The sequence below is a fragment of the Eurosta solidaginis genome, chromosome 5, assembly GCF_040869045.1.
Source record: "Eurosta solidaginis isolate ZX-2024a chromosome 5, ASM4086904v1, whole genome shotgun sequence".
Taxonomy (NCBI): Eukaryota; Metazoa; Arthropoda; class Insecta; order Diptera; family Tephritidae; genus Eurosta; species Eurosta solidaginis.
Window position 1 is genome coordinate 240,945,527 of NC_090323.1, and position 20,409 is coordinate 240,965,935.

The 20,409-nt window shown below is 36.9% G+C and overlaps 1 protein-coding gene across 4 annotated transcripts in view; it reads left to right on the forward strand.

Moving 5' to 3' along the window:
- Positions 1–20,409, forward strand: part of Tet (Ten-Eleven Translocation (TET) family protein) — an 841,485-nt gene that overhangs the window by 37,589 nt on the left and 783,487 nt on the right. For 3 of the 4 annotated variants that reach the window (XM_067789120.1, XM_067789122.1, XM_067789123.1), the window contains exons 2-3: positions 15,242–19,896; positions 19,964–20,119. In XM_067789120.1, the coding sequence (XP_067645221.1) occupies positions 17,998–19,896; positions 19,964–20,119 (2,055 nt within the window). In that variant the 5' untranslated portion in view covers positions 15,242–17,997. The remainder of the gene's footprint in view (positions 1–15,241; positions 19,897–19,963; positions 20,120–20,409) is intronic. The other variant, XM_067789121.1, reaches the window with a different exon arrangement.

The following is a 20,409-nucleotide window of genomic DNA, read 5'->3' on the forward strand; positions in this document are numbered from 1 at the left end:
CTCCTACGATGGTTGAAGTGTTACAAATGTTTTTTAGTTAACTAAAGCTCGCCCAGGGGTTCAAGTTAAACCACTACGGAGGCCACCCCACCAGAAATATATAGTTTCGAGCTTCGTCGGCATCTTATTGGTAAAAACCGATACCGATAAGTTAATTTTTTAATATCAGATTTGTTATCACCTTGTCTTCTTGTTGGTTTCTTATCGGCTGGGAATACATGGGTTACACACATGTGCCATCGATTTTTTATTGATGTTTTATCGGTATCTGTTTCATAACAAACCGATAAGATGTCGTTAACAAGTCAAAAAAATTACTCTAAAATATTGGTAACAATCCGATAAGAAATCGATAACTTTTCGATAACAAATCGATAAATTTTTGATAGCGAAATATATAAATTGTCTATAACCCGCCGATATAAAATAGGTAACACTCCGATAGCAAATCTATAAATTTCAGAAAATAAATTGGTAACCTTTTATAACAAATCATTAACACTCCGATGAAAAATTCTCAATACCGTGAGAATAGATCTTCCCACATCCAAAACTGGGACCACTCTGCTTTTTGGCTGCTTAAGCGGAAAAGTTATTCAGCTTGCGATCTTTAAGCACTCAAGTCATAATTTTTAAAAAAATTAAACATCTTTTAAGGTACAAATCTACGTATTCTATCAAATTATCAAGCATACAACACTTTTGTTTAATTTTCTATTTATACTATTTAGAGTTGCTAAAATTTATGACCAAAAAAGCGTTTTTATATTCGTTCCCTACAATTCAACAAAAACTTATAGAAACTCAATTGAAAGAAAATAAATATGATTTTATTTGAAAAAATCCCCATTTCATTTAATTTTGCTGTAATTTACAATAAAACACATACATATAAGCCATGTGAATTATGGATATGAGTAAGGATGTGATTACAAACTGGCAATTACATAAATGCCTCTGACAGGTTCACCCAATTTAAGAATCATTTGTTCTAAACTTTTAATTGAAGAGAACGGTAGTAAATAGGTAAACAACAAAGCTTAATGCATTTATGCATACGTATGTACGTATGTATGTATGTATGGATATGTGCCACAAAACCATGAATTTTATATAGAACAAATAATAAAACATAACTGCGTATGTATGCGTGAGTATGAACGCTTGAATGCATAGTAAAGTGGACGTGCAAGGTGGGTTGCCTTCACCTAAAATTACTAAAGCGTAAAAGTGTGTAGGTAAAAAGTGCACAATACAAAAACTCACAGCAACAACAACATTTGAGTAACGAATATGCGCACATACTCTAAGTTAGAGGTAGAAAGGAAGCAGAATCGCAAAAATAAAGGTAGATTGGTCTAGAAAAATGGCATTACATTTCAGTGCGTTCGATTCCCCTATTTAAAATGCGCTGACAAAACGTAATCCCAGAGAAAAGTGTAAACTGCGAAAGCGTGTTGAAGCTGCAAAAAAAAAGTCGTAAAAATAACAAACCTAATAGAGTTAACGTCGATGGGGAGCTTTTGTTCTAGAGTTTTTGCGTTGCAGAGTTGCATCATCGTATAGCTGTTTTCAGCATAGCAACATAACCGTAATTTTACTGTGCCCAGGCACAAATGTGCAAAGCTAAGTTTTTGTAAGGGTTCCTGTAAGCGCTGCACAACCACTTACCTACTTACTTACACTCGTGTCGAACATTCAAACGTACATACTCATCTGTATTTGTGTTTGTGTGTGTGTGTGTAGTTAGTTTGAAGCCACCCCACTATTTTGCACTTGAAAACACCATCAACCTGCTCTGCACTCTCACTCACTTTTCGTTTCATTTTTTCTCGAAACGAAAAAAAATGCAATATGTTATGCCATGGCCAACGGTTATGCTTTAAGCAACAATAATAACGACAACAATGAAAGTGAACCAAGTAGTAGTACGCTCAACAAATATGCCATGAATTCTGAGCTACGAAACGCACAATGGGTCAGAAGGCTCATATTTTAGAAAGAAATCTACCAGAGCTGCCGCTAATTCTACGCCTTTTCCAATTATATTTGAGAAAATTGGAAGTATTATGGAGAAACAGCATATTCGCCTTCTTGTTTATTTGGAAGATGTAGTGCCGAATATACTCTCAGGTCGTAGGCCGAGATAGAGTAAGTACCTTCGAATGGTGTTTATATTCGGACTCTGAATCTGCAGAGGCGTGGCGTTACTACGATTTTATCACCCATGGGATCCATACTTTGACTTTTCATATCGTGGTTGCCTTGCCTTTGGAGGTTTGGAACAAGTTCCTCTTGCCGTCGCAAGCTCCTAATGTTGTCGCACGCCTGCATGTTTTCATCTGTTACGCGGCTGACTGGTACGGTGGCAAGCAGGTGTGCTTGCATGGCAGGCTAGCTCGTTGTTTTGGCCAGGGTATTTCACCACCGTCTTCACCCACCACTTGAACAAAAAGAGTGTCCATACATGCACCTGCGTGTGAAGAGTTAGCAAAAATCTGAAATAGAAATAAATGTACGCGAAAGTCTTGGACAAGATTGAGAGTCAAAAGAGGAGAGAAATTTATAAGGCCTGCCCTGACAGGTGAAGTCCTCCCACTATCAATTATCGCTGCAGTCAGTGACTGATTTGCAACATCATTCATCCTCGCAGAATCTTTCGAGGTGTTGGTGTTACCTCTTTTGGGGCCCTCCGATAAACCCCTAGTCTTAGAGTTACCTCTTAGGACTTGTTTCTGCTATTCAAGATAGGCTTTTCGCCTTAAGACCAACGTTATTCCTTTATTCTGCCGCTGAAAGGGCTTTTGCCTCCTCGTGACTTCTGCAGTACGGAGGGTTTATCGCACTACAACTCTTGAGCTGCATTCGATCTACTTCTACCGTCCATGCCAAGCGCTTAGTTTTCAAGTCTATTGGATCAACCTAGACCCCAAGCGTTGGACAATTCTGAGTGCTGCACGACACTGCTTCACACTATTTTCCACTCTATTTCTCCGTTTAGCTTCACCTTTCGTTCCATCACGGAGCAGGTGAAGCTCTACTACTTTCGTTCCGTAAGTCTGATGCATCGGTTGTACCGCTTTTGTCTTCCATAGACTGTGACTCGGTTCTCCCTCTATAAGTCTCCTTATTATCTTGCGTTATTCATCTTAGTCGTACGACCAACTGCTCGACAAAGAGGGATCAGCGTTCTTGAACTAAATATGAGAAAGAAAACCGTCCAGCACAGCAGTGGCCTCTGCTGCGGTAAAGCCATTTTTACTTCCTGAGGCGGCCCGGTATCGGGTAGCCTCGTTGGAATACAGCTGAATGTATTCGACCGCTGCAAAAATCCAATAAGCAAGTTACGCATAACCCTTAAACCGCTCAGCCGCATCGTTGGGCGCTATCATCAGAAAATTTATAAATAAACCAGAAAAGACTGGGGAGGAACCCGTTCACTTTGGAGCAAAGCGGCTCGCACTTTCCAGCAGTCATGCCTTTCAAACCTCTCGTCGCGCAATAACTCTAATATACATACACGCAAACAAATTTGGGGTATTTTTGCCGTACAAGTGCAGCGGTATTTACCACCTTTATAGCGCAAGCGCCTGTACATTGTACCATAGCCGCGTTCAATGATGCGCGTTTTTCACGTATTTTAAATTCTCTTTCCTTACACTCTCTCCACTTAATCACCCTCACATAGCATTGTCCGCATAATTATTTGCAAGTTCGTAGTCACCTATTTTTCCAGCTGCCGCAGGCTTTCCCCTCACGGCATAACTACCATCCATGCCCTATTCGCTTCGTTTACTCGCTGGTTTGCTATTATATACCTGCTTTTTTATTTACTCTACCAACTCCCTTCTTGTCATGTATCCCACACGGCTCATATCGTTTTAATGCGCTGTGTTTTTTTTGTTTTTGTTTCAAACAAATGTTCTGCTATGCAGAAAACCTTCACATATTTTTGCTGGGACCGTTACCATGGCCGTTGCTAGAATAGTCATTGCCCTGAATGTGGTGGTCGCTGTTGCTGGCACTACTCCTGACGCCTTTGGCATTGCAGCTTTATACTTTTTGTGCTTTTAAAATTCCTATTCAATCGCGTTCATTGTTCCAAATGTTTATTTGTTTTGTATGCATGTGGCCAAGTTTTTGCTGTGAAAACATATGGACGATGTATAATCGGGTAAAATCTAGTGAAGGGTGAACGGTATCGAGACATACTGCACTAATTTCTAGTCAGCTATGGTATGCGGTAGCAATAAAATAACAAAAAATGAATGGAATGGAATATGACTCATTTTCCGTCACATCCAGCTGCTCTCTGAACCCTGTCTAAGGTTTGTTGTTACCCACTTTGAAAGCCATTTGCATTCGGAGCCCGAAACCAAAGTATGGAAACTTCAGGACAAGTGAGCAAGAGTTGATTGACGGGATCGCGATAAAATGCTCAACTCCGTACCCTTCTCTACTAAGCTTTTAATTTCAATTCTGATTTGATTTTATATATGGGTTACGTGTCCGCCCTTCATCCCTATCTATTCAGCTGTTATTTTTTGTGTACACTTAGAAAAAGGACACTGAAGTGTTGAACATCGTCATAATTGTAGTAGTATTATAAGATTTGGAGCTAGAAGTAGCGAACGAGTTAGGGTAGAGGATAATTGTCAATCTTGGTTCCCGGATATCGGCTTTCAGAAGAGTGATGCCTTAAATTGTGTGACAGAATTGAGAGCAACCTTCATGCCTGATATTAAGGAGAAGAATCGCTAAAATTCTTTCTCAGACACAAGATCACAGGAACTTTCAAAGAAAGGCACTGGAAGGTATAGAAATCCCATGTAGGACATGCTGGATGCAGTAAACAGAGCTAGTGCTGGTAATTAAGCCGAAGTTCAAAGTATAGATCTTTAATAAGCGATAAAGCGCCTACTCCCGTTCATGGAATCTTCAAAGACTGTTTTTTTTTTTTTTTGCTGAAACCATGTAAGATGTCCGACCAGCCGATATGTTCGATAGCAAAGATTATCGAGCGTGTTATTAGTCTAGCAAACCCTGGAAAGTCCGGGTGGCTTGTAAATAGTCAGTTTGGGTGTCGAAAATCAAGGTCCACTATAGATGCAATACAAACAGTTGTCAACATAGCCCGGAGGATAAAGTAAAAGGGAACTCTGTGCACTGATTACTTTGGAAATTGCTTTTGAGATCGCGAGATGCAAATAATGAGAGAACTAACTAATTTTGGAACATTTGCTTATCTGTACAGAATAGCACAACATCGCCAGCAATGTTCCTCAGGGATCTGTTTTAAGACCAACGCTATGGAATTCGATGCACGACGATGTCAACCTTTCGGGAGCTCAGCTCCGAAGATGATTTTGTCGTCGTAGCTCTGACCAAGCAACTAAATCTGCTCCAAGCACTATATAATGACACCGTAGGAAGTATAAAGGAATGGCTAACGACTACGAGGCAGGAAATGGCTAGCAGAAGTTGTTTTTTGAGCTTAAAGTGGACTGAGGGTGTGTTAGTCCTAACCATATGAGATTATTTAATAAATTCAAAACCTTATATAAAATATTAAGCACTAAAACAAACTTTTAAAGAGCACTTTAGGGCAGGGGAGGAGAAAGTTTAGTGCAGCTCTCATGCCAAACATTAGTGGGCCAGACAAAGCTGTACGTCAGCTATTATCCAACATAACTGGCTCGATAATATTATACGCACTACCAGTGTGGCTACTTGGGCGACCAGATTCGCAGCCATTTCACCTACCTACCTACCAGTGTGGCACGGATCTAAAATGATCTACCAAAAATACATACTAGCAGCCTACCGTATTACACGACGCGATTGATGCATGCGGAAAGAGACTGCAGACAAATGCGCATGCGAAGCAGTGGCGATTAAATCACCTAATAGCGGCCTCAAGGGATGTGGATACATGTACAGGAGTATCCTGGCTTCATTGGCCCACTTAAAGGCAGTGCGCTGCCCCAACGTCCACGATGAGAAGGGAGAAGAGAGATAGAGGTGAGGTAAAGGTAGAAGGGGAGAATACGCAGCGAAAAAAAAAACAAATTGTATGTAGAATTTCGTATGTGCGGAGCCGTTGTCAGAACCTGATGTAAGCTAAGTCATAAAAGGACGTCCGATATCACTTATTAAGGGCAAACGGAGACTATTAAGACATTATGAATAATATTTTAAAGAAAATGTGTATACCACTCGTATTCTTTTAATATTGTTACGAATATTACCAAAACTAAGGGGTGCTGCTATCTCTAAGCCGATGCTAAGCAGTGACGCGAATTCACATCAATAATTCAATCATTATGTATCTACATAAACGAAACAATAATTGCGTCTACACATACATATGTACCATGTACGTATACGAGCAGCGGAGAGTCAATGCACAAACACATGCATATATCTGAGATACTCCTATAAGTATGCAATGAGAAAAACTATAAAATTGTGCATTTGTAGTTACAGCTGAGATTTTGAGAGCTGCTGGACTAGTAGATTCTGGAAGCGCCTAGAAGATGCGAAGGTTGAAATCAAAGAGTATAAAAGGCGACAATTGTAGAGGCGCTGAAATTCAGTTTGATTTCAGTTGTCAAGGAGTTTCGACTAAGACGCTATCTGGCGAGCAATAGCAGTATTATTTTGAAAAAGTTTCATTTCAGTTTAGTTATTAAGCAAGCTATTAGTTATTAAGCAAGCTATTCGTTGCAAAGTTTGAGTGTTATTGTGAAGTACTTTAATAAAGGCCATTTTTCCATTATTCAATATTGGAATTATTTATTCAACAGTTTAGTGATACGAACTTAGCAAAAGGGCAAATAAGAGGATTTGCAAGAAAAATCGTTACAATATCTTTTAAAGTAAATATTCTTAGCAGTTTCAATTAATGGGATACTATTACACCTATCTTTTTTCTTTACGGCAATATCTTGAAATTCCTAAAGCGTAAAGCGAAAAAATTGATTTTAATGGAAATTATACAACAATGCTAACATTATTGTTTGCCGCAAGGTTTCTTTTGACTTTGCTAAATTGAAAAGCGAAGTAGTTGATTTAAACGAAGCTTAAAATATCTACGGGCATTCGTTCAGCGCTGATAAGATAACACAAAGCGGGCTGAAGTAGAAAGTCAACAAATGTGGATCACTAGTTTTACATATACAAACATTTTTATATAAAATGTACACAGGAATTGATTTATGTTGTAGGAAAATTTGTGTATGACACTCACCTATACATATTTGTTTATAAGTACATCACATTCTTTTGTAACCGAGTTGCAAAAGAACACATAGACCGGTATTGAAGTTCATGTAAGGCAAATCCAAATAATGAGTTTATATTTAAGTAAAATCAATCAAATTATGGGATACAAGAGAGTTAAGCTAATTTATTTTGAACAAAAAATATGGTGACACTTAATAAATTTTCGTGAAATTAAGTAGTGCTTAGGTCATTAGCAGTCGCCTTGTGTTGTAAAATTGTGCTGGGTAAGTGTACGCAGATCAATAAGACTTGAGATTTTATGAGGAATTTTCACTGGAGTGACAGCATTATCTTGCAGAACGTTTGCAAAAGATTTCGTCTATTATTAAGCATAAAGTTAGGTATTACGTAATCTATTACATTTTTTATTATTACACTTAAAATCACTTTTTGTCGACTATCATATTCACAATGTTTGCTCACGTGCAAGCAAAAAGCTGTTATCTATATATATATATAAAATTCAAATTATGTATGTATGTAGGTATAGATCGAGTTGCGTCCTAAACGGATCGACCGATCACAACCAAATTTTCACAAGCCACTAGAAACCTTCCAAGGATGGTCATAGGCTCAAAATAATATAGAAAAGGGGCGTGGCACCTCCCATGCAAAATAAATATTTGGTACTATATAACTCTGAAGGTATTCATTCTAGAACATTTAAATTCAGTAAGGAGTTATATGAGGTCAATCCCTAACACCCCCAAGAATATGTGGGGTGGGGGAGAAGGGGGCGTGGCACTTTCAATATAAATGGAATTTATCATACTGCATATCTCTGGATGTAGTAATGGTAGGATAGTGCAAATTTTTAAGGAGCTTTATGAGGTTAAGTCCTAACAACGCCAGTAAAATGTGGAATTGTGGAAAAGAGGGCGTGGCACCTTCTTAAAATGGGATTTTCCAGAACTATGGCTGCCGTACAAACTAAGGTTATTATAACAGCTAAAGTTTGACTACAGAGTTGTTTGGCTGTTATTCCTTTTGGATATTTAGTAATCTTCCGCCGTTGAATTTTCTTGTTAACTTCAGTCTATCCACATCTTCTATCTATATATATAAAAATACAATTATGAATGTATGTAGGTATAAATCGGGTTGCGCCCTAAGTTTGAATCACGCACTAGAAACCTTCCAAAGATGGTCATAGGCTAAACATTTCAATATAAAAAAGGGGGTGGCACCTACCATACAAATGGCATGTTTGATACAGCATAACTCTGAAAGTATTCCAAGAACATTGAAATCCAATAGAGTTAAATTGGATCAATCTCTAACACCACTAACAAAATAGGGGTGAGTAAGAAGGGGCGTGGCACCTCCCATACAAATGGAATAATGAAAATTGGTAAGGAGCTGTATGATGTTAAGTTCTAACAGCACCAGTAATATATGGAATTGAAAAAAAAAAAACAAGACAAATGGGACTTTCAGAACTATGGCTGCCTTAAAAACTTAGGTTATTTCAACACCTAAAGTTTCATTGCAGAGTTGGGTTTGGCTGTTATTCCTTTAGTATTATTTTATGTTATCTTCAGGGTTGGTCTTTTTGGATATGCCTAGAGAAACCGAAAAAAAAACATTTCTGTTTAATTTGATATTAATTGATGTAAGAGCAAAAAGAGAAATCATTATGACAGTTGCTTTCTCATATACCGCGGATACCCTTTGTGTGGTGGACGTACAAATGTCTGTAAACATATGATACACCGATAAGCAACGGTCAGGCCAAAGTTAGCGGGTGCGATGTGTGCACCTTGGCTTATAAACAGTCGCTGCAAGTTTTAGACCAAACCAATTTGGCGGAGACTCTTCAGCAGCAGCTTTTGCTAAATAACTTTTTGAAATTAATTATGGCAAAATTCCTATTTCTGTACTAACAGATTTGATTTCTTTTCCTGCAAGTTTATGAGAAATTATGACATCAGCTGAAGCTTTAATATCTAATGTTTCTTCCAAATATTGAATCTATCTTTACAATAAATGGCTTTGAGGAAAGGTATTTTAGGCACCTTATCCGAAACAAATAATTTTTTTAATTCGGATAAGCCCCTTCTTTGTTATCAAGCGGGACTTTTATTTTGGCCTTAAAAAATAAAAGTCCGAATTTAACTTTTATTTCCGGACTTTTATTTTTAAAAGTCCGAGTTTAACTAGTTCTATCGGACTCAAAAAATAAAAATTTGAAAATAATTTGTATCTTGATCCAAATATATTAAAAGTCCAAAATTAATAGTTTTGCAAGGAATTATATTATAAAAGGAATAACAGTTTCGGCCCCTGGTAAAACGAAAAAACATAATCTGGTTGATCTTTGATATTAAAATTTCAACATAACCACTTAAAAACTTTTATGATTAATAAAAATATTATGGTGGAGGGCAATAAATACACTACAGATCGCTGGACCACCTAGCAAAGTTCTTTTCCCCTCACTTTAAATTGTCACCGGGTTCCGAAGTGTGCTCCAAGTTTCAAAACTCAAGCTTTCCGGGAACTTATTAAAAAACGGATTGAAAGAATCCCCAGTTTTGTATGGAAATTTGCGGATCAAACGTAACTAATATAAACGAAGTAAAGAGATACCCAGCCTGGAGTAGCAATATAGAAGTAAGGAAAATGTATTGAAGATGAACCTGTTAGGCAGGGCAGGGCATGACCAAGCAGATACTTCCCGATAAAGAACGCTTAAGTATAACCTTTGCCACACGTAACCTAATGCTAAAATAGTACATCCACCGTCAAGCCAACGATATATGGCTGCGAACCTCAGGCTGTCGGCGAACTTAACCAAAATAAGATCTTAAGAGATCCCGTCACGTTTACACCCTAGGTAAGTATAAATCAAATGTGCACTCTTGTGGGTGTATAATAAAGTAATGCTTTATTGGAAGGTATGCAAAAAGGCTTAGAGCGCCCTATCGTCGTTGCTGTAGGAGTTGTAAGAACAAATAAGAGAAGAAAACGATGAATAGCCCCATCTGCAACTACCCGGCGTTTAGTGGCGCCAGATAGCGCTGTCTGGGAGCTTTAGTTCTAAATAGCCTTCGCCAGGTTGTGAAGTGTGACATCAATGGTTCAAAGTTTATGGGTTAGGGCGACTTTTTGTGGTATCACAACGGCCCTACCTACCTAACCTATTGTCCGATTTCACCCATTTTAAATAAAAATGACTGATGAATGCCAAAGAATCCACAAATTAAATTTCAACAAGGTATCACAAAATTAACTCAATTTGTCGTGATCACAGCCAGGCGCACGGCCGGGAATCGCTGAATAAATTAATTTTTCTTATTTGGTTACGCCGTTACAAGCTATCGCTATGCGGGTAGAATTAATATACCCTGTGAGCTTTGCTCAGCTGGGTATACAAATGTTACTGTTAGCTTCCAAACAAAATCAAAATTACTCAAAGAAGAAGGAATTTGTTGCAACTTTCCTGAACGCGATGATACAAAAAAATACCAAAAAGCTTCTGCTCTGATCTGCAATAAATATGAGTTTTTAGGTTAATATTGAAACAATTCGAAACATTAAGTACAATTTAATTTTTAATACAAAAAGCAATTGTTATATGAACTGCACGGCATTTTCTACCAGGCAAACCCATACTAAAGCGAATATCGGAGTAACCTTTACTTAATGTATACGCGAGTATTTCTTGAATTTTCAATAAATGAATTAATTAAAAACAAATAATAAATTTGTTTTAATATATGTAAAAAGAAGTCAAGATGTGACGTTTATAGGGCAGCCACTTTTAATTCTTTGTGTAAGGCGTGATCCTGTTCTGTAAATTTACTACTATATCATACTCATATAGCAATTCCCAATAAGTTCAACAACTAATGGTACAAATATCGGTGGGTTTTGTTTATTCTCTCAGGCCTAGTACCCCTATCATTCGAACTCTCTCTATAATATTTTAACAGTATATTATCATAGCGCACGTTTGTGCTCGTGCCCTGCGCTTGGCAGGCTAAGATTTCAGATATTACGAGTGATATAGCTGTCAGATCTAGAAGCACCAAGTGGCTTGGGTATTAGGAAGCTTCTAGTATTTGCCAAGAGAACAGAGCTATTTTATAACATAGGTCCTGGTTTTTGATAGTGGCTTTCAATTTCGTTGTTAAACAAACTTCAGCTAACACTAAGGACTCATTCAGTTTATGTGAGGCTCTCATGGACCGTACAGCTCAACTTAACCTAACCTATGATAGTCTTAACAGGAGACTTGACATATGTACAGACTTCGAAACACTAAACTGCAAAACATGAGTTTTATAAAAATGCGCCAATATGCGTTAATTTTCTGTTAGGTTAGGTTGAACTGGCCGGTCCATGACGACCTCACATAGACTGAATAAGTCCGTAGTGTTACCAGAAGTTTGTTTTAACAACCAAACTGAAAACCTCCATCAAAAACCAGGACCTATGTTATAAAATAACTCCGTCCTCTTGGCAAATTCTAGAAGCTTCCTAGGACTTAAGCCACATGCTGCTTCTAAATCTGACAGCTGTATCACTCCTAATAGCTGTAGTCTTAGCCTGGCAAGCGCAGGGCACGAGCACAGAACGTGCTCGATCGTTTCCTCCTCCAGCCCGCACTTCCTACATCTGCTATCATTGACCAAGCCTAATTTAAAGGCATGTGACGCCAGAAGGCAGTGTCCAGTAAGAATACCCATCATGCGTCTACAGTCCTCTCTTTTTAATGATAGAAACAACTTTGTTAGTCTAAGGTTGTAAGACCTACATATAAACTTCGACACTTTACAGCCCCGCGCGTGAACCCACGCCTTTCCTGCTTGGTCGATTATGTGCACATCTCGCCCAGTCTCATTGGGACGTTTACGGAGCAAGCGTCAAGGGATGCGCCCTTTTTAGCTAGTTCATCCGCTTTTTCATTCCCATCTATTCCTATATGCCCTGGGAACCAATATAGATGTATGCTTCTCCCTGTTCCGCTTTTCTCCAGGGACTGCTTACACTCTAGCACGCATTTAGATGCCGTTTTATGCAAGATTGTTGCCTTAATTGCTGTTTGACTGGCAATATAAAAGTTAGCATGATTGCAGCTGGGGCTATTTTCTTCCAGGGTTGCTACTGCTTTGGTTGCGGCTACTATTTCCGCTTGGAAAACGCTACATTAATCCGGCAGCCTGCGGATCTGTTTATTTCCGGATCAGCACAGTATACCGCAGACCCTACTCCTTCAATTACTTTGGAACCATCTGTGTACACATGTATCGCCTCGTCCGCCATTTGAGCACCCTTGCGCCAACCGTCCGTAATTTTCTGTTCAGTCTTATAACAATTTCCAAACTGTCTGTTTGAAATAGCAATTCTTTATCACAGCCTGGACATAGCGCACATTTAATGCAAAATTCTTGTTTTGTTTGTTTCCTTTTGCACAATTTCTCCATTCCCCGTACATATTTTACTTATTGAAGAATTTAAAAAACTATGTATGCGAAAAATTCAACACATAATTACAATTTGCCCTGCTGTTTTTACATGAATCACCTCAGCATTAGTTGTACGTATTGCTAAAGGTATTTCAGGCTAAAAGACGGCAACAGGATATGTCATCGTTTTACGGTAACACGATTTGTTGTTGGACTCATTGGCGCGTTGAAATTGCCTGCGAATGCTAAGAGGTACCTAAATACATTCATACCTTCCTTTGTATACCAAAAAAAATGTTCAAATGACAAAAAAAAAAACTCACTACAAACAAATACTTACACACGCAAATCCTACATACATACGCAGATGTTTACTTGCGAGCGTATTTATGTGACGTTTTGTTAGAGTTGTTACTTCCTTTCGAATGTTGCACGTCTTTAAATAAGAGCACAGGTGTACAACGTTTTTTTGCGCGCTACGCTTTACTAAGTGTTGTTTTGTTTTTGTTTTATAGTTTTTTTGTCGCTTTTGCCAGAGCGCCTACCATTGCATTTTCACATGCTTTTTTGTATTTTCAGAAGTTATTTCACTGCTCTTGACTGTTGTGTGTATTCGTTGTCGGTTTTATTGACCTGTTTTTTAAAGGTCATAAAATGATAGAGGCAAAAGTAACCACCAAGTTAGTAGTAGATATTATGCCAAATTCTAGGTGCAGCTCAAAACACGAAGTACCACAGAAAAAAATAAATTTGTAAAATTTAAATTTGGATCCAATGAATAAAACTGCACAAAAACTATATCTTGGGGAGTTCATTACGTTTTCTTATCGTGATACGATAGTACGCCTAAGAGCGATCAAAATACCGTTATGCTTTTTAACCAGTCTTTTGTTCTAAACTCAGTTTTATCATTGAGCATTGAGCGCGTGAAATTTCTAAAAATGTGAGGCGTAGCATAACCTGATTAAGGTTCAATTGGTCTTACTTATGACTATCAATAGAAACTTGACACGTCCAACGTTTTTATTTAATTGTCTAATCAACGCCCTAGATTGATGAGGAGTGTGATGACTAGTACCTTGAACCTAACTAAGTATTATTTACAATAAAACCGTTTAATTAAAAAATTGTATTTATTTATTATATTTTCAAGTCTTTAGTCTTTATTTAATTGACCTATTATTTCTCATTCTATTTAGTTCTTTTAGTGACTCATTATTACAAGGACAATTTTTTACAATCTAAGTCCTCAATACATAATCCTTCAAAAGACTTTCCTCGACTCAGCGCCACGTGTGCTTGTCCCTCCTTGAACTCCAAGGTATTTTGATGTCACCTCTACCGTACTGTATGTAGTATTTGATCCAAATATGAGCCAAATCGGGCCACAAATACGAGTATTTTTATTATCTCGATCCTTGCCGAACCTAGCGAGAGTGTTTTTTCATAAGGCGACTTCTATTTCTGTATGTAATATGTGTTCCAAATATGAGTCAAACGGACCACAGATACGGTTTTTTAATAGCTCGATCCTTGCGACACCTAGCGGAAGTTTTTTTTCACAAAGCGATTACTATTCCTGTATGTAATATGTGTTCCAAATATGAGCCAAAGCGGACCACAAATAAAATTTTTTTTTAAATCTCGATCCGTGCGCCACCTGGGGGCGATTTTTTTCATATGTCGCTTGCTAGTTATGTATGTAATATGTGTTCCAAATATGAGCCTAAACGGAGCACAATTACGAATTTTTTTGAATATCTTGGTCCTTGCTTGGTTCTGAACTATATTCCAAGTTTCAAGCTTGTAGCTTCTCGGAGGTGAAGGTGTTTAAGTAAAATGCCACGTCATAGTGAGATAATTCCAACTTTTTTCTTGGAATTTTAATCTTGGTCACATGGTACAAAGTTCTCCCTTAGAAAACCTTCTCCTTTAAAACTTTGGTTTTCTTTGTTACACTAAAGATGCTGTTAGGGCTCGTTATTTAGTGTATCTCTATGATATAGTGCCATCAACCTGCTTCGATTAATATTTACATTAATTTCAACTAAATTTCCTTTTTTTCTATTCTTGCTGCTGACAATCGGGTTGTATACGGATTGAAATTGTGATGATGGCAGAATACATAGTTCGAAATAATAATATGTATTAGAAAGTATTGGGCAATGAGAACTAGCACTAACTAGGTGTCGCTATTTTAAGAATCAGTACTTCAGTGAAATTGCTTTTGGTTTAGAAAGATTCTTTAAATTAATACTAAAGTTTTACATTTGATGCAGTATCGAGCGCTTTTCTTATACCGATAGCTAAAGCTGCTCGTATAGTATATAGTATATATAGTATAAATAGCTAATCGTATAGTATAGAGTTTTAATGGTATTTGGTTATTTAAAAGATTTACCACATAAGGAGTAAAAGTTGTTTAAGAAGCATCAAAAGAAGCGGATTTAAAGTAACTGTTTTAAACATTGTTTCAAAGAAATGCTTGTACACATTATTAAACAACCCTAAAACTAATCACAATTTTATTTCTATTTTAATTGCAGAATCAGAGCGTCGATGAAAATGCCTACAAATGCCCTAATTTAACAGTTCGAGAAAACAATCAAAAGCAACCAAAACCACTTTAGTCATTTAAACGTTTATTATTATTTATTCAAATTCTAACGGAAGCAAAAAAATACCATAAGTTCAACCAAATATAACAAAACAACTTAAACAAAATACACAAATATTATAAAACTAATTATACTTTATAAACACGAATAAGTAAAAATAGCATAATCAGAATATAAATTTAACAATTATAAAATTGTTAAAAAATAAATGATAAGTAGAACATAGTTTAATGTATTAACAGCAATTAAAAGCAAAACAAACAAACCAGTTGGAGACAAAAAACATTTTTTAGAACAATTTTAAGCAATTACAACTAAAAACAATAAAAACAAAAAAAAAAACAAAATCAGAAATAACTACAATATATGGCATAGTTATAAGAATTAAATCCATTAGCAGTAAACATAGAATCATAGAAACAACAAATCTTAGCAAAATAGCAAACAAATTTTCGAAACCAGTTGAATTTTACAAATATTTTTAATAATCTCACCAAAAAAAAAAAAAAGAGCAAAGAAAGCTGCAAAACGACAAGCAAATCTAACCAAAAAGTACAAAGTCACACAACAAATTTCGCAACGCAATAGAAAAAATTTAAACAAAAATTTTAATTAAAATATTAAACAAAAAATTAATGCATACTTATGTAGTAATTTACAAGATTATTATAAATAATAATAAAAGCAACAATTTGTTAATAGTAAAATTTAACGAAAACAAATTTACAAAATTTTGAAAAGTCTGAGAAATAACCAAATAATAACTAAAGAGCTAAATTAACCTAGTTTTAACGTCAGAAATAAAAAATACAAGTTTTTTAAAAACGTCAAAACATCGCAAGTGAAAAAAGTTAAAAAAAAAATCAAAATTTTGTTGTGAAATAAAAACAAAAATTGAGGAAGCAGGCGCAAATAGCAAACTTGTAAGCATTACACAAATACAAATATCTACAAATAACAATACAAATTTTAAATAGCAATAGCAGTTTTTAAATAAGCATATTCCAACTTTAATAAAAATATTAAAAAAAAAAAATAAAATATTAATACAAATATACCAGCATACAAAACAATTCAATTAAATTTTTTAGATAAATAACTAAAAAATTGTGCAAACACAAAATATAAATAAATCAATAATCTTAAAACAATATATAAAAATATCTTACAAATCTTCAAAGTACAAAAGCGGGCGAAAATAACTGCGTAAATTGCATTATACATAAAAAAAAAAAACAATTACAAAATAACAAATTTCGAATTTTCGCACCTAAAAAAATGTAAACAACAACAATATACATACAAACAAATATGTCATTATATCAATATAGTGGAAATATCAATACAAATTTAAGCACATTTATTCAATAACGAAAACAAGTTGTAAAAATTAATAATACAACATCAAAACAATGTCAAAAAGTTTAAAAATTTTATGCAGTAAATAAAAATTATACAATAAAAAATTTTCTTTTCGCATGAGTTCGAAAAAAATCATATGCCATGTGAGTGCTACAAAATAAAAAAATACAAATAAAATCTTAAAATTTAAATAAAAACAAAATAGTTGAAATAAAAACAGGCCAATATAAACAAACACCCACAAACGTAAGCCCAACCAGTGAGTTAAAGTTCAAATTCTTTAGAAAAAAAAAATTATAAAAATAAAATAAAACTGCAGCAAAGTTCAAAAACGAATTTTTTCCTCAAAAAAAGTAAAAAAAAAAAAATTCAGAACACAAATATTAAGAAATTTTATTACATAAAAAGGATAAACTACCTCAAAATGAAATTTCAAGTGTACAAAAGCGAATAGCAAAAACAAATTCAAAACACAAACAAAAAATTTCCCTATGCAATTACAAACCATATTCACTAAAGAAAAAGTTTTGCGAAAAATTTACAAAATGAAAACACAAAGCACAAAAAAAAGTTAATAAAAAAACGAAAAAATTTTTTAAAAACAAAGAAAGCTGCTCACTTAAGTCCGATAGCCTGAAAGCATAAAGCTGGAAGAGAAAAGCTCAAATTTTAAAACAAAAAAGTTATTTACTCAACTTAAAAGCTATAAGTGTGAAAAATGAAAACTGAAGTAGTTTTTGCGAAAAAGTTGCTTTTTATAATAAACAAAGATACGAAATATAAACGAAAGCTATGAATTTGAATTTTAAAGCGTGAAAGCTCTGAGTGTGAAACTCGAAAATGTAAAGGTTAAGTAAATAAAAAAACGACTTTAAAAATAATTTAATTTCAAAAAAAAGCTATATCTAACTTGAATTTTAAAGCAAAAGTTTAGTAAAATAAATATAAATTCAAATTAACATAGACCTTATAATTCGACACTCGTGAAGTATCATGTGAAATTCAAAAGCTCCAAATGCAAAAAAGCGAAAGCTTTGGTGATTGGCGTGCAAAAATCTGTAAACACACCGATTGTGGCACATGAAGGCTGAAAGTGCGAAAGCTCTAAGCCCGCAACGGTTAAAAATTAAATTCGTTGGTACGTAATCGCTCGCGTAATACTACTTTCACTCGTTTGAGTCGTAACGGCAAAATACGTCCAAACTTTTGCGCGCTTGATCGTTAAATTCGCCGCAGCTGGCTACCCCCGTTCTTATCTCTCATACGCAGCCGCCGCCTAACGCAGCAAATACGGCTCTCGCCATGCCGCTAGGTGAGCTTAAATGGCTTCTTCAATAATTGCGCAGACCAGCGGCGGCACATTAGACACGTCAGCAGCAACACAAACAGCAACAAATACACCGACAGCAGTTGCTGCGTTATCGGCTACACAGTTGGGTCAACTAAGTCACGGACTGCCACAACATTACGTAGCAGCACACGCATATTTACCACACCAACAATACCAACAACAGCAAGTGCAACAACAACAATACTTATATCATCATCACTATACGCAGCAACAGCAGCAGGCGCAAGCGCAACAACAGCAACAACAACAATTTGTTGCTGAACAACAACAACATTGGGAATATTATGCACGACAGCAACAGTTACAATCAAGCCAACCACAACAACAACAGCCAACTACTCAGTCTGCGTCTACTCGTCCCAATACTCAACAGCATTTACAGCAGCAACAATCCGCCACTACCACAACCAGCAATGCCACCGCCAGCAGAAGAAATCACAGCAACAACAACAACAGTAATAGCAATAATGAAGAAGAACAACAAGAGCAGCAGCAGCAACAACAGCAGCACTCGCCTCTAAGTTCACAGTCGAACGGCAACACTAACGCTGGCAGCGGCAGCAACAACAGTAATAATAGCAACAATAACGCAACTACAAATACAAATAGCAACAATAACTATACTCGTCCTTGGGAAATGGAGACCAAGGACCATCATACACATAATCCAAGCAATACATTGAAGGGTACCGGCATTGGCAATGGTAGCGGAAATGGCATTGGTGGAAGTCTTACAGGCAATAGCAATCTTGGTGGCATCAGCGGTTTCGAACCCTTTTCCAAGTTGCCTTCGTTTCAAAGTCAATTCATTGGCTACAATGATCCGCTCATGCCGGATGGCATTACATCAATGCCTACAGCAGTCTTGCCACCATCGATGTCCTCATTACAAACGGTCGCTATGTCACCGGCCAGCATTTCGGTCAGCTCACCGGGTATGGTAAGTGTTGGTTCACCGCTAGCCCAATTAAATAGCTTGCAAGCTAGCATAACACCGCCCTCAAGCGCTTCCTCGTTTGCACAACCACTTGCTGTAGCACCACCAACAGCACCTGTACCGCCAAATGCTTTTCATCATTTGGGTGGACATGGATATCATCATCGCAGTAACGCCAACTATGGACCTATTGTACCCACTAATAGCGCGGGTATGAGCGTTTATGACGATGGACGCCATCATTTGCCTTTGTATCCGTCGATTACACCTACCTATGCCACACCCCCACCGCTACCACCTAGTGCTATTGGCACAATTTCAAGCACACAACAACATACACTAGGAAGTGTAGGTGGTGGATTAGGTGGACTTGGTGCGAGTTTAGGCGTCAAGAAGGAAGCTACAGAAACATTTGATCTCAATGATGGTACCGCCGGTCTCACACTAGGTTCCGGCCCAACCATTAATACAGCTAATACCAATGTCACACCAATGGGTATGCATACACCAACCACGCCTTCGTATGTAGATGGTAGTGTTGGTGGTGTCACCATGATGGACACATCAAACGGTGCCTCCGCCTATCATACGCCACATTCTACGCATTCTGCTAGCTCCAGCGGTACAGGTATGGGCGCAGGTGGACCGCACACACCGCATACAACACAACCGCATACACCTACGACGACCACACGAATGAAAGTGGAAAAAGTTATGAATTCACCGATTGCACGGGTGGATGCGCGTAAGAAAGAACGACGAAAAAATCGTGCGAATTCGCTGGAATCCAGTGCTGAATCCGAAGCAAGTGCTATGGATGTGGATCCTAGCAATCCCGGACAAGTAGATGCGGTTTCGAGTACAGCTAATTTCAAGAGTCCAATGAGTGCATTAGGCATGGGCGATAGCAACGACACCAACAGCGAGAAACAGGTATGAATATTGTTCGCTTGCGAACATTCAATACTGGAACTTTTGTTTGCTTTACACCTAAGTTTAGACTTCTGTCTTTCAGTCGAAGAAAAAACGGAAACGCTGCGGCGAATGCATCGGCTGTCAGCGTAAGGATAATTGCGGCGAATGTGCACCATGTCGTAATGATAAGAGTCATCAGATTTGTAAGCAGCGACGCTGTGAGAAGCTCACTGAGAAGAAGGTAGGTGGAAAGCATTAAATAGTTATTTTCATTTGTTTAATACAAGAAAGGGAAGTCGTTTGTTTTTATATCAATTTTAAGAGTTTCCCATGGCAACCAGTGAATAATCCGGAAACTTTTATGAGATGTTATAAAGGGTAATCTCTGTTACATCACGTCCGAGCATATATACATCTTAGGAGAGTCTCTTGGTGAGAGCTTAAATTTTGCTAGGATTGGGCTGCAACTTAGAAGGTTATATCTTTATTTTAATTTAGAAAAGACCCCAATTCGGAGTCTATAGAAAAATT